Source organism: Pogona vitticeps, chromosome 1 (assembly GCF_051106095.1).
Source record: "Pogona vitticeps strain Pit_001003342236 chromosome 1, PviZW2.1, whole genome shotgun sequence".
Taxonomy (NCBI): Eukaryota; Metazoa; Chordata; class Lepidosauria; order Squamata; family Agamidae; genus Pogona; species Pogona vitticeps.
Window position 1 is genome coordinate 112,245,407 of NC_135783.1, and position 25,133 is coordinate 112,270,539.

The 25,133-nt window shown below is 40.2% G+C and overlaps 1 protein-coding gene across 1 annotated transcript in view; it reads left to right on the plus strand.

The window, feature by feature from the left end:
- The first annotated feature begins 649 nt into the window (after positions 1 to 649).
- The window catches only part of ELOVL4 (ELOVL fatty acid elongase 4), a 47,155-nt gene continuing 22,671 nt past the window's right edge, over positions 650 to 25,133 (plus strand). Inside the window, exons 1-2 of the mRNA XM_020806153.3 lie at positions 650 to 1,165; positions 24,746 to 24,933. Of these exons, the coding sequence (XP_020661812.1) occupies positions 1,075 to 1,165; positions 24,746 to 24,933 (279 nt within the window). The 5' untranslated portion in view covers positions 650 to 1,074. The remainder of the gene's footprint in view (positions 1,166 to 24,745; positions 24,934 to 25,133) is intronic.

A 25,133-nucleotide genomic window follows, 5' to 3' on the forward strand; every position in this document is an offset into this window, starting at 1 on the left:
GTGGTTCACAGATAACCCACAGTAAAACTCTCACTGCAGGTTGTCTTTAAACAGGTAGCTCCTGTCCTAATAAAATAATACTGTGTGGCTCTTCCATAATTTCCTTCTTGGCAGATTTTATTTGAAAACGAGCAGCAGTACAATGAGAAGCCAGGAAAGGGTTATAAATGAAAGACTGTAATCTTTGCATCCCTCATAAATCTCTGTGAATGAGGTGTAAAACTCTCATCTGGAAGCACCCAGTAAGGAATAAAAGGAAATTAAGTGAAGAAAGTACAAACAGTGACAATTCCCCATTCGCTAAATGTTTCCTATTATCCAAAGCCAATGGCGAATGGCCATTAGTAATATAATATACTTGTCATTGCCTTGTACTGTACTTTGTGCATTTAATTTGATGTAAATATCAAAAGATGGATAAATAAGAAGTGAAGAAGAGAGGGCGCTCACTGGGGCCGGCATGGATGCTGGTTAGCCCCCTCAGGATTTGGCAGTGCCCTGCCAGAGTCCCGAGACTCCCGACGCCTGAGGACGCAGGCGCTGAAAGAGGGAGAGAGAGGAGGGGGGGAGTCTCTCCAGGTATCCTCAGCGTAGCATGCCAAGGAGCGCTCCGCGCCACTGGACGTGCGCCTGCGCAGCTCGTCTGCCTAGGCGCGCACTGAAAGATGCCACCGGGAAAGAGGTGGTGGTGGGGGGGGGAGCGGGAGGCATAGAGGAGAGAAGTCACGTGACGCAATCCGAGTTAAGCGCTACTGTCCATCCCAAGGTGCCGCAGCCCGGGCGCTTCTGCTGCTGCCTTCTTTTTTTCTGCCTGCCTCCCTCCCTCCCTGCCCGTGGGCACGGGAGTTGTCCGAAGCGAGGCGGGGCCTGGCGAGAGGTACCCAGGGAGAGAGAGATTTAAAATTTCATTCCCAGTCCGAGGAGGGCAGCAGCAGCAGGAGCAGCCCCGGCGTAGACATCCCCGCAGACAGCCCACCCTTCGTCGCCTTCCTCCAGCCGGCACCTCTCCAGCTGCCGCCGCCGCCGCTGCTGCTGCTGCTCGCCTGCCCCAGCCTGCTAGCCAGCCAGCCAGCCATGGGCCACTCCACCGCCGGAGAGCCGGGCCTCATCGCCAACGTGGTGAACGACACCTTGGAATTGTACCGGTGGAGCTGGAGCATCCGAGGTAACCCAGAGACCGCCGCCGCCCCCCCCCCCCGCCGCCAAGCCCGGCTTTTGTCATTCGGCGCGCCTCCGCCGCTACCTCCTCCTTCTCTCTTTCCCCCTCTTCTTCTTCTCCTCCTTCTTCTTCCTCTTCTCCGCTTCCCCCCCCCTTTCCCGGCCGCGCTCCGGCCGCCCTGTGCCTGCCTGCCTCCTTTCTCCTCCTCCTTCCCCTTTCATTCTGCGCCAGGCATCCCGTTAGGCGCTCCAGGCGGCCAGACACCTGCCAGCCGGCCCTGCGCTTCCGCTGAGTCGGCTTTGTGGGTGCCGCCGCGCCAGCGCCTTCGCCGCCTCTGTCGCTCCTCTCCGGAGAAGGCGGCGGCGGCGGCCTCCTTCCCTCCGCCCGCGTTACCTCCCCCTCCTCTCCCTTCCTTGCCCGCTGTCACTGTCACCCAGCGGTCAAAATGGCTCCGTGGCTCTTTCTTGTCTTGCCTAAACCAGGTGGCCTGGAGCGGGTGGGGGGCGCCACGCGAGGTGGCCGGGCGGCGAAGAGACCCCTGGCCGGGCGGCGTTTTGCCATGAGGTGGGTCTAGGGTGGGGGTTTGTCGTTAGGCCGGGGCCTCTTTTTCACTCACTCCTCCTGCCCTTTCTTTGAATGTGGAAGGGTATCCGTTTCCTGCCTCTTCCTCTCCTTTGGAGGGATGCCAACCATAAATACAGCAGGAGCAGCTCCGTTGAAGTTGGCGGCAGAAGGTCCCTTTTCCCCCCCTTCCTCCCTCCTCTCCTTAATATCTGCCTGACTTCTTCAAGTATTTATCGCAGGACCTGGTGGTGGAATTTGCAAGGCATTGTCTTGGCTAAACCTGAGTGGAAGGAAAAACTAGATGTGCCATAGGCTGACTGGATAGATAGACCGAAGCCATGTTAACCGTTGATTGATACTGAGGCCTGCATAACTGTTATTTCCAAGTGTTCAGCTTTTAATTGTTTGGGTGTACCAAATGCCACGCAAGAGTTGTACATGGGTCACTTCATACAGTCAGAAAAGATGTTTGGAAAGTGGCTGTCGCATGTCCACACCTCCACACCTCCCATTGTTATGGCATTCACTTTGAGGAAATAGGAAAAATGCCTTATTGTTACATTGTGCCTGTCAGCTCAGAAACCATGTGCCTACTCATTGCAGGCTAGAGACAGATACCAGGTTTCCTTCTGATTTTCCAAGATGAGCTGTTGTCATGGTTTATATCCTGGAATAAATGGTACCAGATGTTTAGATGTACTTGACATATATGTGCTCTTTAAGTGAAAATGTGGTTGAGTGCCTGGTCTCACATTTCAGTTTTCAAGGTATAGGCAGTCATGCCCCCCCCCTTTTTATCTTCAAATTGATTTCTCAGTGCAGAATGGAAGCTGGAAGGCATTGCCACTGACTGGCAATATTTAAATATTAGTAGTAATCAAACATTTAAGATTATTTATGATTGATGTGAATGGAACAAGTTCGCTGTTACAAGCAAATTAACGGAAAGCAAGATATTGCTGCTGTGTAAAGCACAGTCCAATGCACATTGTACAATGGAATCCAGGTAAGTATATGCAGGATTTCAGCCTTAGACCTCTGTACATACAACCCTAGTATCTAAAAGGCATATTTGGATAATAAATAGTGTATGTGTATCCATTAAACGGCAACTGGGCACTTGGCAGTGCATATTTTGGGCAACATTTACCATGCATGTGTATCCTTCAGGAGCCGGGATTGCATTATAGGTATACTTAAAATGTAATATATTCGCGAAGGCTTTCATGGCCGGGATCTAATGGTTGTTCTGGGTTTTTCGGGCTCTTTGGCTGTGTTCTGAAGGTTGTTCTTCCTGACGTTTCACCAGTCTCTCTGGCCGGCATCTTCAGAGGACAGCAACCTGTGCTCTGGTGTAGTTGGCTTGGGAGTGCCAACCTTCAGAACACGGCCAAAGAGCCCGAAAAACCCAGAACAATCATTAAAATGTAATGCTTGAGATGGTCCTTATGTTTGGCTATAAGGACAGCAAACTATCTGATTTAATCACCAACATCATTCTACAATATATAATGGATTTCACTGTTGTGGCATTATAAAATTCACATGGCCTTGGTGATAAATTCCAAGAGTTCATTATTATGTGAGTTGCCTTCCTTCCTGTTTCCACCCTGTTTTGCCATCTGTTGTGCAGTGAACTACTGTAATTATGTTTCCAATTTAAAGAGCACATTCTTGCATATCTATATGATTCACTTTACTTCTTGATCTCACCATCATATTCAAATGTATTCATCAAAAATCTGAAGTGTAATACAGGACTTATACATGCTCAGTGACCCATTTTGTCCCTTGTAGTGAGGTTACACTAATCCCATTTAGAACAAAAGCAAACTACATTATTAGTCACTTATAACAACAAGATTTAAAGATGGTTAATAACTGCTCGGCTTTTGATTGCTACTATGCACTCTGCAGTACATTGCAATCAGCAACAGCCAACTGATCAGTTCTCGCAGAAGAGGGGAAACTATGCCAGAAGTGTAGGAGAGTGTTCTGACATGGACTCACTACACTGTCTCCTCTTCTGAGAGAATCCTGGTTGTCATATTGACAGCTGAAAAAAGAAAGAGGGCCTAACTTCTCTTACTTAAAAGGCTATCAGCTTTATCCATAACTGTCAACAGTATGGTACAATCTGCAGTTTCCACAATGAGAAGATATTTTAGGTTTAAATTTTAAAGCAAAAAAAAGGGGGAAGGCGGGAGGTTGTGCATTGATTGTTTGGGATCTTTGCATAGCCCCGAGACTGTGGGGAAGTGATGTATGTGTGGAAGGGTGTGTGTCTTGCACTGCAGTCTCCAGATCACTGATCTCCAGATCAATGGTTGGGACCTAGCAAAGGCCTGCTTGCAAATAGGAAGGTTCTGAGCTAGCGGGATCCTTTCTATGGACTGAATGGTGGTGGAAGCCTCAGATACTCCTAGTAGTTCCCTAGTTCTTCCAACATTCTTCACTGTAAGATTAAGAAGGAGTCAATGGGAAACACAGAAGGAGAGTGAATGAATCAATAGAAAGCCTTTTCTTTCATCAAAACTTCCCCTCAGGGACCCTCCTGCTGACTGGCAGAATGAAACTCTGGCAGCAACTCGAAGGAAATTACTGGAAGGAAATACAAGTAGGCTCAGGCTATTGAAGTGCTTGTGTTTCTTTCTGTAGTTACTTGGCTGCCTGTATAATTTTCCTGCTCCAAACAGTATACCCGCTACTAGAGATAATGCATTGCCCTATCATGGCAATATCATGTCAGTATGAGGGGAAACATTTCCCCCAGACTGTCTCTGTGTTATCTTAAAGGGCCCATCCAAACTACATTTGAAACCAGATCTGGTTGTTGGACTGTTTCCGATTTACAGTGCAACGTGATGTTTCATTTTGTGACACATTACCAGCTTCATACAATTTGTAACAAAGCAGTGACTTACATTGTGGTTATTGTGGGCGCTCAAAAGTCCTCCGCATTCATTAATCCAATAACAGTTCCCACACCTCTGTAAGCATTTATGCCGCTATTATTACTCTTCTGTTACAGATGGGAGCAGAAGAGCAAGTGACTGAAAATGTTGATCCAAGGATTCCCAGCATAATTCATGCTCTTAAGTACTCTACTGTGTGACCTATTCTTCTTCCTATAGTACAATCTGAAAAAAAACCACACATGCTTCTACTCTGCAACCTAACTAAATACAGACTAGCCCAAAACTTGCAAGCATTCCTTTTATGGACCATAGAGTTGTTTCCAACAAAATACTTTTTTGTGTACCGAGGTTTCAGAAAAATGAACGGGCCTAGATGGAGACTTTACTGAACCCAGCTTGGTCTTTCTTTGGTTTTGTATTTCTGCCTTCATGCACCTCTTTGGATTATTTTAAATCCTAGCCCTCCTTTTTAAAACCTGTTAAAAGGGGGGGGGAATGGTTTGTCTAACATCATAAACAGACACACACACACACACACACACACACACACACGCATGCACACACACAAAAGTAATGTATGCAGATATGTCTGCTTCCATATCCCAGAAATGTGGCTTTGTTTGAACCTGACTGTGGAACTCCCTGTTAATAGCAGTGATGCTTCCCAGCAGATGAATCACAAAATCTATTGCTCTGCAACTCCATTTCCCAATCCACCTCACCTTGAAATTATACCATGCTGCTGTGGCCACGCCCAGCAAGCATATCGTAAAGACCTTGTTGCCTTTTGTTAATATTGCTCAATGAATGTAACATTTCACCATCTTGAAAACAGCACTGCACCGGGACATTGCACAATGAATGAAGAAATTTCATTCTCATTTAGACACCTACACAGTTTCCCTTAATTGTTCTCAATCTTTCCTTGTTTCCAAAATCAGATTCCCAAATACTTTTCTCAGTTTCTTCCCAACTGAGTTACCTCAGGGCTAACACACACAACTCTCTTATCATCATCAAGCAGTGCTATTTTCTAGTCACTTATCTCTGGTAGATATTACAGCAATAAAAACTGTCCATCCTGCTCCTTCCCTACTGTGTCAGCTCCACCTCTTGGCCCAAGAAAACTTAAATTTCAGCCTGTTTGTTTTTGCAGTACGTAGCAGCATAATGGATGGATGGATGAGAGAATCCCTTTCAGAATAATGTACTAAGTGTAGGTCTCCACTGCAAGTTGGGTGTGCCACTCATTCACCCAAATCAAGAAGATATTTGAATCAATAAGAAGGTCCAACTCATACTCTCCATCTAGTGTTTAATACAAGTTTACTTACAGGTTTTGGTGTAAACCTGCATTATGCAGTGAATGAGGAAGTGTGAAAGCAAAAATAATCTTCATGCTTGTGTTTCTATAATGTACTTATATTAGGGTTATAGTGGCAAAGACTCAAGAAGTTTAAAATTTATAGCAATGCAGCCAGTCCTGAAGGATCAATATCAAGTGAAATAAAATGAGGAATGAACCTATATTTGTAAAACGTGTCCAACATCATAAATTTTATAAGATTTTATAAGACTCTCTTCAACAGTATTTCACATTTCCAAGGTACTGACTGATCTTGAAATTATGCTGGAAATACAGAGAAGTGGGAAATATATCCAGAAGGCAGTGGAAGACAGGAGGGCCTGGCGTGCTCTGGTCCATGGGGTCACGAAGAGTCGGACATGACTTAACAACTAAACAACAAACAGGAAAAATATCAATAGAAACCAAATAATATGAAGAACTAAGGAAGGTATGTTATACTGTACCATCTATCCAAGTAGTGTCAGTTCTGGCTAACAGTTGTCTTTCATGCCCCCACCTAGAAGTTCCTGGTATTCTCTAGAGGTTTCCTATCCATCTGTTAACCAGGTCCATCCCTGCTTAATTTCCAAAATTAGAGAAAATTTGGATATGTTCAGATTGGTGTAGTGACAGTGGTAGTAGTAATAGTAATAATAGTAATAATAGTAATCATCATCATCATCAATGCACATTCTCTGCTATAGCATAAAATTCTGGCATGCTATTCTAGTATATCATTCCAAGGAGGGGGGGCCACAGAAGAATGGGATAATGGCAGAACCCTTGGCTGATCCTTTCACTCTGGAAGCATCATTGCATTGCTTCTGACCTGAATGAAGAATTCCAAGGAAATTATACGAGTATATACTGTTATAGAACTATTATCCCATGGCTTCTTTTTTTGGATTTGATTATAGTAGTAACATACAGTGCCACTGAAGGGGAGAGTTAGAATTTTTTTAGTGTTTTAAAGAAATATTTAATACCTTAATGAAACATGTTTCTATAACTCTTAATAAAAAGTGAAAAGCTATGTTCCATTTCTAGCTTTCTCATTATTCCAAGTCATAACAATTGCTGCCTATCACGGAAAAAAAATTATGTGTGCCTTGCAAATAATGAGTTTGTGCCCTCTAATTATGTCAACATAGCCATGTTTCAGATGTGATTAAACAGTCATTTACAGGAGAAGGATCTGTTCCCCCCCCCCTTGTTTGTTGCTATAGCCATCTTGGCAACAACAAGTAGAAGTTTAAAGCAGTTTGATATCTGAGTCATTCACAAGTCTTTTTATATATAGCCCAATAGAATTACTCTATGATCCAATGTTATATTATTCCCTAACAGCTTGCATCTTAACTGTTCTTGTGACTTAAAATTATTGGCTGAAATCCAGTAGTAAGTTACAGATAAAGTAAGCCCATTGATTCCATGGAAGTCAACTACTCGCTGCTGATTCAATACACCTACTCTAGTTGCTGAATTTCAACCAGGGTTTGTATCACAATATTGCAGTCTAAAAGGAGATGATTACTTTGCTTATTACTTATCATGAGTCAGGATTCCATTATTGTTATAACTGTAACAAGTGATTTGCTATGTTGTACTGTACTAACATGACACTGTCATTGCCAACAGAGCAGCACACTCTGGGAAACATTGGCTCATTCCCTCTAGTGGCCTGTTCTGATATTGAATCTCAGAAAGCTCATCATCATGATCATCATCTGAACTGCAGAGATGGAAGGGACTCTGTGGATCATTGAGTCCAGCAGTGGAAAATCAAACTCCCAACTTCTGGCTGCTCAGCCAGATACTTTAACTACTGAGTTATCCAGCACATGTAGGACATATAAAAGAATGACATAAAACCTGAAGAATTTGTGTCAAAATGCCTCTAAAAATTCCCTTAAAAAGAAATCTTTTAGTGTAATTGGAGATTACTCATTATGCCTGTATAAACTGGTTGTTATTCATTGGCCAGAGTCTCACAGGTCTTTGCATAAGGTTTGCCAAGGGTGATTGCATCCAATTGATAAGGTGTCAAGACTCATCTTGGTTGCACGCTTGGTCAGCCCAGCTGCACAACTTGTATATGGCCCAGCACCTAATCAATTTGCTGCAATTAGCTACAGTTATCTGTAGCAAGTTATACAGACCTTATGCAAATCCCAATAGGATTCCAGCTGGTATAGAATCATAATTGAACTGGAAAGTGCCTGTAAATCCCTTCTCAATGCAGGAATCCAAATCAACGCATATGACAGATGGCTCTTTCTCTTGAATGCCTCCACTGTTACTCATCACCTCCCAAGGTAACTGCTTCTGGTGTTACACTGCTTAGGAGATTTTTCCTGATATTCAATCAAACTCTGGCTTCCTGTAACTTGAGCCCATTCTTATGTGTCTTGCCCTCTAAAGTGGTTGAGGACAGATCCTACCCCTCTTCTGTATTATAATTTTTCAAGTATTTCAGAAGTGCTATCATATCACCCCTGAGCCTATTTTTCTCAAGGCTAAACATGCCCAGTTGTCAATCGTTCCTCATAGGGTTTGGCTTCTAATCCCCTGTTCATCCTTGTTGCCCTCCTCTGAACTTGTTCTAATTTGTCTGCATCCTTCTAAAAGTGTGGTATCCAGAACTGGATACAGTAGTCAAGATGAGACCCGACCAGTGCCAAATAGAGGGGAACTAGTACATCATGTGATTTGGATATTCTGCTTCTGTTAATGAAGCCTAAATAGAATTTGCCTTTTTTACAGCTGCATCACACTGTTGGTTCATATTCAGCTTCCGATCTACAACAATTCCAAGATCCTTCTTGCATGTAATGTTGCTGAGCCAAGTATGCTTCATCCTGTAACTGTGCATTTTGCTTCTTTTCCCACTAGATATAGAAATTTGCACTTATCTTGGTTAAATTTCATTCTGTTGTTTTCAGCCCATTGCTTGAGCCTATCCAGATGTTTTTATTTTTGTTTTTTCCTTCTAGGGGAGTAGTTATTCCACACAATTTTGTGTAATTCACAGATCTGATAGGCAATCCCTCATCTCTTCATCAAAGTCATTAATAAAAATGTCGAAGAGCACCAGACCCAGGACTGAGCCTTGTGGTACCCCACTTGTTACCTCCTCCCAGTTTGAGAGGGAGCCATTGATAAGCACTCTCTGAGTATGATTCTGTAACCAATTGTATATTCCCCTGATAGTAGTTCTATCCAACCCACACCTAGCTAACACCTAAAAGTAACTTTGAAACTTCTAGTTGTATTACTTCTTGTAACTAGTTACTTCTGGCTAGTTCCTTCCAAACGTTCTTTTTTTTTTTTTTTTTTTTTTTGATTGTTTAAAAATGTTCTGTTTGGAATGGAATGAGTGAACTTTAGATAAAAGATGTGAGTAATTATTCCTAAATATTTTTTTGCCAAAGTTTATTCTGAGCCCCCAAATGTCACCTATTTGACACTCTACCTTCAGAACACTTAAGCATAGGCACAATTGAGAACTGAGCTTCTTAGTCACAGCCTAGGAAGTGTTATGCACACAGACCTCCACCCATGCGATCTTTCTTCATTCCCTGTTTAACGCTTAAATTGCACAACCAGCAGGTTGGGACGCTGCTACCAGGATCCAGTATTATGATGGGAGAACAATGAATTGATTTTTATCTTCCTGTTCATTATCTACCATCGTGGTACTGTTCTCAGCGAAGTGTTAGTTGATGATGTGATTAAACTGTCTATCAAGCCTTCTGCTTCTACAACACACCAGATTAGAGCCACAGATGTGTTAGTGGAATAAATTCTGCTAGCAGTGCTCCTCTGTGAACTGCTAATTGGAGACTTTGTTTGGCATTGTGCAAGATCTTGTGCAAGAGACTGAACCACGCCTTGTAGAAGCAAAGCACACCTCTGGATATCACACCTTTCCTTGTGCAGAAGCGTAGCACCGAAAAGAAAAGAAAAAAGGCCCTTCTGCATGGCAAGAGGCCTTTCACTCACATGAGAGCACCTCTGGCTCTAACCTACAGTATGATATTCTCAAATATTATGTTAGTGAATGAAGTTTTGACTTAAAGTATTACAGTATATTATAGGCAGCAGTTTATAAATCTATATATTGATTTTAAAGTAAACCTACTCCACATTTCCACTGTTTTTACAAAATTATCTTTTTAGGCTGTATATAATGCACAGAGCTACAGGCAGTGTTTTCTTTTTTTAAATTTTAACTGAAAGCCCTTGTTGCAGAGAGAGGAAGTCTTCATATGTCCTCTATGTTTAGCTAACTTTATGCACCTGAATCCTAGCTTGCGTGCTGAGATAAGAATGCATGAATAGATATTTCTCACCAGAAACTCAAAGAACATTTGTATGCAAGATTATTGAAGAGTTTGTGGTACATGCCTTCGACTAACAAGACAAACCTCATATGACAAATGTACATGGAAACACTAGGACAGTTGGATTCTCTCCGAAGAAAAAGTGATCCTTTTTTTAAAAAAGGGTATTACTAGACTCACAAAGTTTACACTCCACAAAAATACATTCTCTAATAATTAAATACAGTATATAAAACAATCTACTCTGCAATAGCTCTGCAGTCTGCAGCTTTGGAGATAATTCCTTAGATGTGAGTCTCATTCTTAGCAATGAGCTTTACTTCTGAGCTAGAATTATTAAAACTGTTTTGCTAGGTTTCTTGCCCTAATCAAAATTATCTGAAAGTATTCCACTGTTACCAGTTGTAGCTTTGTCCAGATAATCACATCATATCTGGGACAGAAACTAGTCCTGGGATACACCTCAATACTTGTTTCTTGTTCATAATTTTTATTTTGCCCTATGACATCTCACTTTCATACACACGACACAGCTTAAACAGTGTGGTTCTGACAGACAGAAAGAGAGAGGTCACTGTTCTACTTTATTATAGAATGTTACATTCTGTACAGGTGCTAATTTTATATGCTAAGCAGAATCATGCTTCAAAACAACTTCCATTATTATTAGATGAAATAGTGCCAGCATCACCATTTAGCGAAGTAAGGCAGCTATATCAAGCAGCAGGTTATGGGTGTTATGTTTATATCACATTTATATTGTCAAGGATGTGGAAAGTTTCTTGTGGGATTTTTTGCCTTAGGTGCCTATATGAAATGATCTTAGTTAATGTGCACTGTGACTCATAAGGTGTCCCATATATGGCAGATCCTTGCCTCTTCAGACTGACATTCTGTGCATTAACAGAGTGAGAGAGAAGAGATGAGCTAGCTTTACACAGCTTAACTCTTTCTTGAATACCTGAATAGGGCTTTCGTGTTACTTCCAGACCTGGATTCTACTTTCTTTTTCTTCTAACAAACCACAATCTGTAGCCCAAATTACAAATTTGACCACAGACTCTGGCTTGCTAAAAAATGAGAGAGGAGTCAAGGTCCAAGGTCACAGGTAATGCTAAACTCCTCTGCCCTGGTGATCTGTTAAATCAATTAGCCACTCCCACTTGGAGAGGGATTCAGGTGGGAGTGACTAGGCAGATTGTATTAGAATGGCTGGTAGTTTTTGTGTGTGTGTGTGTGTAATACTACCTTTACTACTATTGACCACAATCAAAGCTATCAGGGCTTGTTCTTCATTAGGTCTTGAAGCTGGTTAAAACATCAGATTAATATTAATTATGATTAATTTGGGCCAAATGGAATGAATAATAAATAAGATAATCTGCTGTTTATTCCTTTACTTTGGTTAAGAATTAGGGAACATTGCACCATCAGCTACCAGTTGAAAGTATATCTGATACAAAATATATTTTCAGATGAAAAATGAAATTGAGAAATCATCATTATTGCATTTTTGTTATGCTTTGATTTCCTTTATGTGGAGCAGAATCAAAGCATGTTGGTAGTTATGGTGCACCAGTTACCGACCTCCCTTCCCTGAGAGATCTGCCTCGCTCCTGTTTCTTGTCCTTATAGTAACATGCAAAGACCTTTTTATTTCAGATGTCCTTTTAGTAATGCTTATATTTTGGCTGTTTTGTAAAACCATACTGTCTTTTAATTTGAATATTTGTTACCGTTGTTTGGAAATGTCATGTTTATATTTCAGGTTTTTTTCCCCTTTTATGGAAACTGTTTCTTTTGTATGCTGCCCTCATACACCCAACAGTACACACAACTTTTGTACTGATTTCTGGAGCACATATATTTTCAAAAAGTATATACATGATGGTGTTGTTTTGTGCCATGATGAAGTTGCATCTAACTGACAGCAACCCTAAGAGGGATTTCATGATATGTGAGATAGTTGAAGAGGGGTTTTGCCATTGCCCCCGACTCCCTGCAATGGGTTTCTGTGGTTGAATGGAGACCTGAACTCAGTTGTCCTGACTCCTAATCAGTCACTCTGTCCACTGGACCATGCAGGCTCTCATAAATGTAAGAATTTGGATTGAAGGTCCTTTAAAAAAAAACAACAACAAATAAAATAACTAGAATAACCAGAATGTCTTTCTTTGAACCATGGTTATGGTTCTGAATCTGGCCCTGCTATGGTCTCAGTCAGACCCTCTGGGTTTCTCAATCTGTCCTTCTCCCCATTGTTTGATTATTTCCCAGCTTTTGCATGTTCCTACCCCGCTCCCTGTTCTGGAAGGCTGGCATGCTTCTCTCAAGGCTTCGTTATGACACTAAGACTTGTAGACTTAGAAATGCTGGTTGTTTTCATGTCACCTCTTTGCCTTTGCCCCTTCCCACTCCCATTCAGACCAGGACTATTCTGCACATCTTGGACATTGTTCCCCCCCCTCCCCATGTTTTCAGGGTTGGTGCACCTGTGCAGGGTTGGTGCATAGAAGTAGAAGTTGCCCCTTGGTCCTGAAAAAGTTGACCAGTCTGGCTTAAAATATAAGAATAAAGGCCAGTGTCCTGTTTAATTTACCATGTGCAGAATTTATTTATTTATTTATTTATTTATTTATTTATTTATTTATTTATTTATTTATTTATTTATTTATTTATTTATTTATTTATTTATACCCCGCCTATCTAGTCAATTGTGATCACTCTAGGCAGCTGAATGGGAGTCATTCAAGTGGTTTCCTCTATTTTGGAGGATATTCTGCCTGTGGCTGTTCAATTAGTTGCACAAGTACTGTGGAGCCAGGCATGTAACAGACAGACCAGAAAGTAGCAACAATCAAACAGGATTAAGATGTTTTAAATCCACACCTTTTAGATCTTTTGATATTTTCTGCTGGCACCATTCACTAAACATTATGGCTGTCCTTCACTATGAATTTGTTCTATGCAACAAAACAATTCAAAGAAGTGGAAAATGTGCAAGAAACCTTCCATGTAGAAAGCCAAGGACATGGCAGGGATTCCCGAAATTTTTACAATTGTACTTTATCCTTACTTTGGGTGCTCTAACAAGGTATCAGTTGGCTTTAATAAAGAGAACTCCACATGTGGGTCATCCTTCTACAAGGAATACTCCTTGTATTTGAAATCTATACACCAGTTGCCCAGTTCACATAAAAGAGTGAAACAGGATTCTGGAGCATCCTCAGTTACCATGAACTAGCTGCTTACTGACACAACACACATCCATTTTTACTCTTTTCCTAAGAAACATTAGAGCCTAAGCTTTGCTTGAGTAAAAGAAGCCATAGGTCTTATTTCTTTCTCTTGGATTTGATTAGAGAATATATCTGGTTTATGCTGTGATACAGTATATATACAGTTATTCCAGAGTGCGAAATGGTCCATAAAATATTTTTACTTTTATTTGTTCATATCATTTTCATGCCCGTTTTGAGCTATTGTTGTATGTTTTGTTTTTTATTCAGAAGGAACAACCTCAAACATGCTGATCTCTAAGCTAAGCCAACTTTGGCTTTGTGATTATTTATTTATTTATTTATTTATTTATTTATTTATTTATTTATTTATTATTCATTTATTCATTCATTCTGTCTGCTAAACCGCAGAAGCCTGTACTGCAGGGTCAGAAGACCAGCAGTTGTAAGTTCGAATCCACGCGACGGAATGAGCACCCGTCGCCTGTCCCAGCTCCCGCCAACCTAGCGGTTCGAAAGCATGCAAATGCGAGGAGATAAATAGGGACCACCTCGGTGGGAAGGTAAACAGCGTTCCGTGTCTAAATCACACTGGCCATGTGACCACGGAAAGATTGTCTTCGGACAAACGCTGGCTCTATGGCTTGAAGAGCGCGATGAGCGCCGCCCCCTAGAGTCGGACACGACTGGACAAAAATTGTCAAGGGGAACCTTTACCTTTACCTTTATCTGTTCATCGCGAACAGAGAGAGAATAAAGCTTTACCATTGTCTTGATAATTTGACTGAATGAATGTTTCACTGTTGTCTATTTGGACAAAGCGCTCCTTCGTTTGCTGCACTAGTAGCTGCATTGCTTCCTCAGTACCAAGGAACAGTGGTCCCCAACCTTGAGCCTCCAGATGTTCTTGGACTTCAACTCCCAGTAATCCTAGCCAGCAGAGATGGTGGTGAAGGCTTCTGGGAGTTGTAGTCCAAGAACGTCTGGAGGCCCAAGGTTGAGGACCACTGCCAAGGAAGGAAGACAGAGTATGTGGAGGGGGATTCCTTGCTCTGATACAAATTCTGTTGTACTGTGTTGAGCAGAATGCACATTGCTGGTAGAAAAGAAACACATACCTATGCACTTTCCTTTTGTTGAACTGTTTGCTGGAATCTAGCACATCATTTAGAACAGTGGTCCCCAGTCTTGGGCCTTCAGATGTTCTTGGACTACAACTTCCAGAAGCCTTCACCACCACCTCTGCTGGCCAGGATTTCTGGGAGTTGAAATCCAAGAACATCTGGACGCCCAAAGTTGGGGACCACTGATTTAGAATACACTGTATATGTTTCAGTTGAAGAGGAATCTGCAGACTCTCAGTCAGTGCCTTGGAAAATCTTACAGTTATCCTAAATCTACATTAATCAAGACAGAATGTTGATATTTTGATGGGAGTGACAGCATCTTGTGACTGGGACACGAGGGGTGCCTCCCTCCAGAACCTTTGAAGGGAGGAGGACCATCTTGGTCCGTGAGCCACCCATAGATGATGGGCAGAACTGGAATATATTTTTAAAATGTGGTCCACTGATTTTAGATGTTGCCTATTCAGAAGCATATCCGTCTCTGTTAAGTGCTGATTGACTTTAGATTTTAAAAATCACTACAAACGGTTGGATTAGGGTTCACTATGGGCATGGGAGGTGGCATCTTCTGTTTCACTTCCCCTCCCCTCCAGGCACAGACTCCCTCCAAAAACATATCTGCTTCACAGACTCCCCAAACCCCCTGGAAGAGATTTTCAGAGGGCCCAAGCAACTATAGGGGGAAGGGGAATTGGCAAATTTGAATCCACTTCTTTCTCTTTCAGGGAACTAAGTGATGAAACGCAGCTTAGGAAACACTCCTACGTACTAGGGAGGATCAAAGGCAGGTTCTAATCCAAAGCTTGTGCTGTAATGTGGGCACTACAACATTGTTAGCCCACTTTTTTCCCCAAGGGAAAGTGCTCTTGTAACAATTCTGGAATTGTATACTTTGACCTGCTCTCAAAGCCACAAGCAGGCTTCTTTAGTCCAGGGATGAGAAGCATGAAGTGCTCCAAAAGCTGTTGGATTGTAGTGCTCATCAGCCCTACCCAGCGCAGCTAAGGATGAGGGACAATGGGAGTTGCATTTCCCCTAAAGGATCACACATGTTTCATTCTTGCACTAGCCAATGTCAACTGCCGGACATACTGGTACTTAATAACATGTAAATATTCAGGACAGCTGAGGTTATCCCATGCATGTAGTATATGGGTGTGCCTGATACTATTGGGATCCTGCTGATACAATATGGGTTTGTTGTATCCTGTTGAGCTATAGTTACCATTTTGAATCATTCTAAAGTGCCCTTAGAAATGTACTGTGACTATTACAGCAGTCATTCCAGTGGCCTGAAAGGTTATAGATCAGATCGCTGGAAGAACTGAAAGGGAACAAAAGGCTGGGAATGACATCAGTGTGTCCTATGGAAGGAAAACAATGCTTGCAGCACAGAAAAGATTTTTCAGTGACCCTACTGGAGATAAATATTCTACTCACTCTTGAGTACTATAATATATACTGCTTCTACCAACATCCAAATTTACATAAAAATGTTAAAGCTCAAAATGAATGCCCATTTAGAAACACTGGGAGCGCAATCCTATATATTTCTGCTGAAAAGGAAGCCCTGCTGGTTTCCATGGGAATAATAAATAAGTGCCATTCAGTTGATTCTGCCTTATAGCAACTCTTTCCTGGGTTTTCAAGTTATAGGGTACTCAGAAGTGGTTCACCAGTCACTTCTTCTGGCCATGCTCTGGCATTGTGTAGTCTGGCTAAGGCTACATAGTTTGGTTGTCTGTCTTGGGAGGCATTGTGGGGGAACTGAACTCCCAACCGTTGACTTCACAACTAGCGCTCTGACTCATCACGTGATCTAGTCAGCTAGCTACAATGGCGCTTACTCCTTGTTAAATGTGGATATGTGTGACACCTAAGATTATTTAACAGTGAAAAACTTCATTTAAATTTTATTATTCATATATATCTATATCTGTATCTCAAGAGAGAGAGAGCAATAGTATAAGGGTTGAGAGCTTCTGCTTTCTTTCTCTTTATTCCATTGTCCTGACAACTATATAAGTGTTAGTGAAATCCTGCCATATGGTTCGTGGTGGTTTAATGCTAACTGTGTAGAAATGGAAATACCCATAGCAACGTCCTCTATTTCATTTTAATAATTATGCACTTACGGATGATATAAAATTGAAACAAAAGTTTGTAGTCTTTTCCTTGTGGACATGCCAGATGAGGAGAGGAAAGGTGAAGTGCACAGACCTTTGTGAAATATAATCCCCGATATCAAATGTGTGCAATGTCATTCTTATTTTGAATATGCATAGACATGTTGAGGTGCATTTGGATATAATTCTAAGTAGTGGTGTTACAATTCTGGGTTTTAGCAGTGCCTGAACATCTCTAGTCTCCTTCATTCTAGCTCGTGCCATGCTGGAATATATTTAATTTAGATGCAGTAATTACTCAGTTTCAGATGAGTATTATGAGGTGAGAAGACTAATCTCTTCTTATTACATATAGATCCACACCTATTTGTTCTGAAGTTCAGTGAACAGCTATAAGACTGTTTAGAGGAAGCTAGTTGAAGCCTTGTAAAGCAGGCTGTTGATAATAACGATAAATGTGTGTTTCTGAATCTGAATTGCATGTGGATGAACCATCACGAATCCTAGGAATTTCTTTGTTAACATTTATTAGCAGTGGTCCTCTCCGTGAAACAACAGAATTGAGAGGGTGCCTTTCACAAAAAAAAAAAAAAACACACCAAACATTATTTATCCAGTATGACAGGCGAAATCCTTCAGAAGGTACCTGAGCATTGAACTGAAACAACAATTAAACATTCCTGGAGCATATGCAAGAGTTTTGGAACACTGTCCCAGAGGAAAGCCTACTGTGGAAGGGCTGTAATGTTTTACTCACAGTAACTAGTTTCCTCTTACTAGTGCAGTTACAGACAAGACAACAGAAGCAGTAATGCTGATTGGACAGAAGGATGTGCTAGATTGGCCCTGTAAGTGCCTTTGCGCTGAAAATAGCAGCCATCGCTATTAATACTTGGTAAGGCTCCACAGATAAATTAGTGCACAGTAGTTTATAGCAGAAGATATGATTTCTGGGTTTTTTTGGATGAAAACATAACTAACAATACCCTAATTTCAAATCATACATAAGAATAGGAACAGTTATTGTGATCTATGGTAGCATTTTTAAAGAAAAATCTTAAAATGCTATTAAAAGCGCCCTTTTCACTGTTCTTCCTCCATACTCAGTATACTGTTTTCATCTTCTCTTTATTTTCTTCTGGTCAGGTAATGTGCTTTCCTTTTGGTCATTTGGCAGTCCTAAACTGGCCTTACATTTCCCTTTGATTTCTTGTATCTTCTGGAAGAGACCTATTGTTTCCCCCCCCCCCCCCCTTTTGTTGATCTTCCTCTGTTTCTTTGTACTGGTTGTTGTAGTAGCTCTCTTTGTTTCTATGTGACAGTCACTGAAAAACTACATTTAGGGCTCTGACTATATTTGTGTCCTTTTTTACTATTGCTTCTTATCTGTACTTTATAATGTTAAGTGTTTCTATCCAGGTTTCTTTCCTATCCAGGTTTTTTTCCCCTTTTACTACAGGATTTGTAGTCTTCCCTAATAATATCTCTGGTTTCAACCCATATTTCTTCTTGTTCATAGTCAATTGAGCTTAGTAATATAAATCTATTCCTTATGTGACCTTCAAATTCATCAGAAATGTTGTTTAAATTATATTTTTGGCAGAATGAATTTTAGTGGTTTTTCCCCCACAGCTTTACTTTAATGATGGATAGTAACAGTTCATGATCAGTACCACAACCCGCTCCTGGTTTTCTATTAACAAAGAGAGTGCAGTTTCTCCATGTCCTGCTTCCAGTTATGTAGTCTATTTAGTTTCTGTATTTACCATCTGATGTTGTGCAAGTGGTATAGCTCTCTGTTTGGGTGTTTGAAGCATGTATTTGTGATAAGCAGATTGTTGGCTTCACAGTTCTCTATGAGTTGTTCTCCTGCTTCATTTCCATCCCCTAGGCCATATTTCCCAGCAACATTTGATTCTGCTTTGTTCCCTGCTTTTGTGTTCCAGTCCCCTATAATTATTAGCATGTCTTGTTTTGGTGTTTGATGGGTTTCATCTTAGATATTTGCATAAAAGCAAATTAGTGGGTGAGCGGTAACTCTTACTTCCGTCTCCCTCCACAGGACTCAAAAGCTGATTCAGAGAAGGTAAAGGCCTTGGCCAGTGCAATTTTGCTGTATAATTGGTTCTTCTTGGACTCAAAATAATAGATTTTAGGGACATGCAGACTGCCCTTGAATCCTGAGCCTATGAGGGAAGTTGTTTCCTTAGTGATGGGCAGAATCCAAGAACTCTGTAGGATGGATTTTTACTCTTCATCATAGAGAGAGTTGTTGTAATTTATTCAGTTGCAATTTCATATATGTGCCCGTTGTTTGGTTTGTTTTTGTTTTGTTCTGGGTTTTTGGTGCTTTTTTGGTGAAGGAAGGTCAAACTTTTAAAGCATTCATCATGATGTAAAGATGGTTATATGCTCCATTGCTAGGTATCTAGGCTTGATTTTTGAAAAAGGGGAAATAGTCAGGGGAAGAGGGGAAATAGTCAGGCTGCGAACTTGCTTTATAAGGAGCATATCAGTATGGGAGTGACCAGTGTGAGACCTATTGGACAGTTGGAGAAGGCTGTGTTCTAGAGATTTTTAAATGGTGGCACCTTCCAAGCTGCTACAGAAAGAGGGTTTCACATGGCTTGCTAGGAATCAAAGAAGCCTCGGCAGCACTAGGTACAGTATCTTGTGTATCTTGAGTAGCACTTGGCCCGCTCACTTTTTAGGAGGTGTCTGTGGGATGGCATAATATTGAAATACTCCCCTGTTTTTCTCATGCTTGTCCATGCTGAGATCACAGAAAATCTGATTTAAAAAAAAAATAATGTAGTTGGACATTTTTCACAAATGTGAAAGGCCAAAAATATGTGGCACCTTAAAGACTAAGTATTATATATTATGTATAATGTATTTAACGATGTACAGTCCAGGTGGAAGAATCACTCAGCATACTTTCCATTATTTATTGGACTTGAACATTTATACAGTTCTGTGCACACACACACACACACACACACACACACACACACACACGTGTGTATATATACATATGTATTTATATATGTGTGCGTGTGTTTATATGTGTGTGTGTATGTGTGTTGTGTATAAAACACCCCATATATTTTATTTAATCCTTAAATGTTTAATGTACATTACTTATGAGATAGTGCTTAAGCATAAGGCTGTTAAAACATTAATTTAAAAAATTTTTTAAAGAACTGCCTTTTTGCCATATTGGCTGAAATCCAGTAGGAAGTCAAAGTTAGAGTAGGACCATTAAATCAGTGGAACTTAAAGAGGAGTTGACTCACCAAATTTCCACTGTTTCCAGGGGTCTACTTTAGTTATGGGTTACTACTGGATTTCAGCCATTGGCTACTTCCCCTTGTGTTTCCAATCTACCACTTTGATTCAAAATGACCATAAAAACAATAAACCAATTTTGTTTTTGGAATTTCGTGGTAACTGGATAAATAATTCCACATTTTAAAAGTGTTTTACTGCAGATTATATGGTATGTCATTTACTAAGACTTTGCTTATGGGAAAAAATTATTTTTGAATGGCTACAAAATCAGGAGCATTTTTTTTAAATATTAAAGACTCCCCTCCCACATCCTGAGGCTCTCAAAGGCTTCCCAGGGCAAAAGGAAGCCCCAGTGAGCATCAGAATTCGAAAGTGGGAGAACTTTCATTAGTGTAAATTATATGTTTCTGGCACACAATCTGGGTTGAATCAGCATTGGGCAAAATCCTGTAGGTGTAACTTTACAGTCTTCTTTGAAAAAATATTTTTTGGAAAGGCCATCATTGTGAACCTTCCTCCTCTCCTGTTGGAGATTTTCCTTCTCACTCTTCATGTGGATAAAAGTTCCCAGCATGGACACGTGTGATACCCCTCAATTTTGATACCCCTCAAAATAAGGAAATACCATTTCAGCTCAATTTCCAAATTACAGAGAGCTACTGTTTCTAATATCCATGGGGAGAGGAAGGTGGTTTTTCCCTGGGCTTAGGTACAAGACATGTAGCGTACAATGGTCTAGAGCAGTGGCTCCTAACCATGGGTAACCCAGGTGTTCTTAGACTGCAGTTCCCAGACACCTTGACCCACCAGTTGTGCGGACCAAGGTTTTTGGGAGTTACAGCCCAGGAACACCTGGGTTACCCAAGGTCGGGGACCACAGGTATAGAGCACCCAGTTGGTTCTTGATTCTTACATTGGATTTTATGTTCCTAGCCCCTACAGTATTGCCAGTTGCTATGTATGGATGTGAAAGGAAGACAGTGAAGGAAGCCAACAGAAAAAGAATCCATTCCTTTGAAATGTGGTGCTGGAGAAAATCTTTACTGAAACCACAAACCATCAGAAAACAAATAAATGAATGCTAAACCAAATCAAGGCTGAACTCTAGAAGCAAAAATAACTCAACCGAGGCTATTGTACTTTGGACACATCATGAGAAGACTCAAAAAAAGATGATTATGTTATGAAAAAGGAAGCAGGAAAAGAGGACGTCCAAGTATATGATAGATGGGCTCAACAAAGGAAGCCACAGCCTCAAATTAGCAAGGGCTAAGCAGAGTGCTATTGACAGCACCCGTCAGGGGTCACTGATTCAAAGGGTTGCTATAAGTTGACAAGGACTTGGTGACAAGCAACAAGAGCAGCAAAAACACCAGCCCTGTTCAGATATTATTTATTCATTTATTTATTACAGACATTTTTATATTGCCCTTCAGTTTAAACATAAGCACAAAAAAGTTAATATAAAACATAAAAAAGAGGCAGATGTCAAATCAGCATTAGAATAATAAACAGAATAAATAGTAAAACTAAAATATTAATGTTGCCTTTCCTTATACTTGACATTCACAGACACAGGACATAAGAATGGATAGAAAGACACAGTCCTATGATCCACTGTCTGTGTAGACTAGATAAAGATATTTCGGAAAAATGATTTATTCTAATTAGAATTAATTCCAAGTAAAGAGTGCTGTCATATTCTTCAGAGCAGAAGTTCATTTTCAGTGCTACAACTCCTTGTTGGATACTAATCCAGTCCATTGTTTTCTTTAAGCTGTGTGGGTGCACAACTGTGCAGTGCTGCATCAGTGCCATGCACCTACAGCCAGTGTTGCCACCCATTTGATTCTGGTCATGGCCAGAACCCCACGAACATGGCCCACCCAGTGCTGGTGGAAATTAGATGGAACATTGGTCCAGTGGTTAATGCAGGAAATGCTAACCAAGCATAAGTGGCTCCATCTTTGTTCTCCTTCTGCAAGCAGACAAAGACCTTTATCTTCAGACACGTTTCCCTTTAAATGACCAATTGACCAAGGGTTTTTAAAAAGAGATTATTGTATTCTGTTGTTTTGTTTGTGTTTTTAATACTGATTTTATTTATAAGTTTTAATATATTTGTTTCATTCCTTTTAATATGATAATAATTTATTATTTTAGCTTTTAACTTTGTTTCTTTTGAAACCGTGAGCTGCATTGGGTCTTTTAGGAAAAAGGTGGCATATATATTACATTCTCTTTTTAGGAGAAAGGTGGCACATATATATATTGATTATGAATGTTGTTTATTTTTGATTGTGATGTTTTTATTGTTATTTAATGATATTTTATGATTTTGTAAGCTGCCCCGAGTAGACGCTGTCTAGGAGGGCGAGGTATAAATAAATAAATAAATAAATAAATAAATAAATAAATAAATAAATAAATATGCCACCTTTCTCCTAAAAAGAAAATAAATAAAAATAATAAATAATGATGTAAATCTGCATAGTTAGTTACGTGTGAGGAATTGTAATTTAAAAATGCACATAATACTATAGATAACATTTTATGTTTTATTTACACTTCATCAATTCTGACTATAGGATAGATCAGTTTGATACTATTAATTTGAAAGTTTCAGGAGCATAAGGGGGAGGGATAAAAATAAAAGCAATTAAACTATCTACTTTATGCGTTTGTTTGTTAGTACAACAGATGTTACAATACTATTTCTCTTTATTATTATGACCATAGGGCAGCCATGTTGGATATACAAACTAAAATACAATAAAAAGCCATATACAAAACTAAAATACAATAAGACGTCATTCACAAGAGAAAGCAAAGTGAAATCCAAATTGCAATTAAGTGTACATCTCTAATCTGATTACTGCAGTGATCTAATCATCTATATTATTATACAAGCCACTACACAGAATTTTGCAACCTTAGGTGTAACTTCGCTTGAGGAAACGCTGTAACTTAGAGTCACTAATTATGCTAATAAATCTTATCAATTGTACGAATAGCAATATCATTTATCTCTGTGTATAATTTATGACTTATCTAAATAGAGTACTGTTGTGCAAATATCTCTACTTCAATTTATCCCAAATTATTTGTTTCACAAATCACAGCTAGTTCACTTTGAGAGGATCTCTAGTTCCTTCCCACCAAAAAAATCCACAAAACTGAGGAAAATAGAGGCACATGAGGGTGAAACAAAATGACATCAAACACTGTTCAACCTCAGCAATTCAAAGCTTACATCACTTTCCCTCCCTCCCTCCTTCCCCATCTGTACTGGGAGATGTGCAGTTCACTCAAATATAATTGATTTACTCAGCAAAAAAGTTTGTTGGTGCAGGAATTAATAACCCTATTTAGTAGCTTTGCTGTCTCAGTGGGTAAACTATTTGACTGCCACCTTGTGCATCACATTTGTACCCTGCCCCATCTGAAACACAGACACAAATAGTAAAAAAAAAAAAAAAAAAAAAAAAACAGACAAAATTCTGCAAAAATAAAAGCCAGAAGCTGGCATTTTAAAAAATTATAATAAAGTACAAAACAGGGGAGAGGAGATAGCTTAGGTCCTGTTCCTGATGCTACTGTGACCCAGCCCACTCAAATCCTACATAGTGGCACAAATTTCACACACACATTCAGTCAATTGAATTAAGATCTGCAGCACCAAAAATCAAAGAATAAATTGTCCAATATGCACTCACCTAATCTCCCAAAAATAAAAATGATGCAAAGTGCAATCTCTATTTTCTCTAAAATACTTCCTTCCCAAAATGGCCAGTGATCTCAGGGATGGGAAATTCTCTTCTATGGGCTCCATGTTTGGGGTTTCCAGGAGAGCTTGGGCTTTTTGTTGCCACTTGAGTTGTCAATTTCCATTGCTTCAAGCTTCCTGGATCTTTTGTTCAATTAGTTTCATTTTCCCAGTGAGTGCTTAAAAAAAAAAGAAATCAACTTTTAAAACTTCTGAAGTGCCAAAACAATATTCAGCACTTCATAAAGGCCCAATTCATTTGAACTCCGCTTCAGGATTTCTCTCTTCAATACAGAGCAGTTAAAATCTGTTCCTGATATATTCAGTTGTGTCAGGTTGTATGCTGAAGACACCAGTATATTTTCAACTGTCCAGAAGATTCAAGACTTTGAATAGATTAGTGACAAAGTGTGATTAATAACGGTAACTTTCTGCTGGTTTTCAAACAACCTCCTATAGTTGTTTTTGTTTCTCTGTTTGTTTTTCTTTGTGTTGGGCATAGTTCAGACTGCAACATCTTAGGTCAGGAGCTTCCAATGTTAGTACATATCTTCTAGCCAATAAATAAACAAAAACAAAAATCCAGCACAGAGAATCGTTATTAAAGAGTTTATAGGGTTTGTTTACCATTTGTGAAAAGGCATCACGAAAGACAGCTGATTTCTGAAGTGCAAAAGCAGTGAGGTGAGCCTACACTGACAAGGGCTCAGATCTGAAGCATTCAGTGGTGATGTTAATGAGCACCCCTGTGGAGGCAGCTCTCCACACATTTTGTTGCGAGTCCCACCTGTTTAAATGGAAGTTGTTTTTAAAATGTAATTTGAGAACATATTTTTCAGTCACTTCCTGTCTGCTTTCCCCTAGATAAACGTGTCGATAACTGGCCTTTGATGGCAACTCCATTTCCCACATTGGCTATAAGCACTGTGTACCTCCTCTTTGTTTGGCTTGGTCCCAAATGGATGAAGTCAAGGGAGCCTTTCCAGCTACGTTCCTTATTGGTTACTTACAACTTCGGAATGGTTCTACTCAACTTCTACATATTGAAAGAGGTAATTCTGTTTCACTTGTGTGTGTGTGTGTGTATGTAAAATCCTCTTTGTTCCTGTTCAAAATTAGGTCCAGTTTATTTCAATGAAAGTTAGCTGAGATTCTGAATCATAGCTAGCATATTCTGTGGGTTGATTCAGAATTTCAGCTAAATCATAGAATAACTGATTCATGACTTAAAATTATTCGAACAATTTTGTTT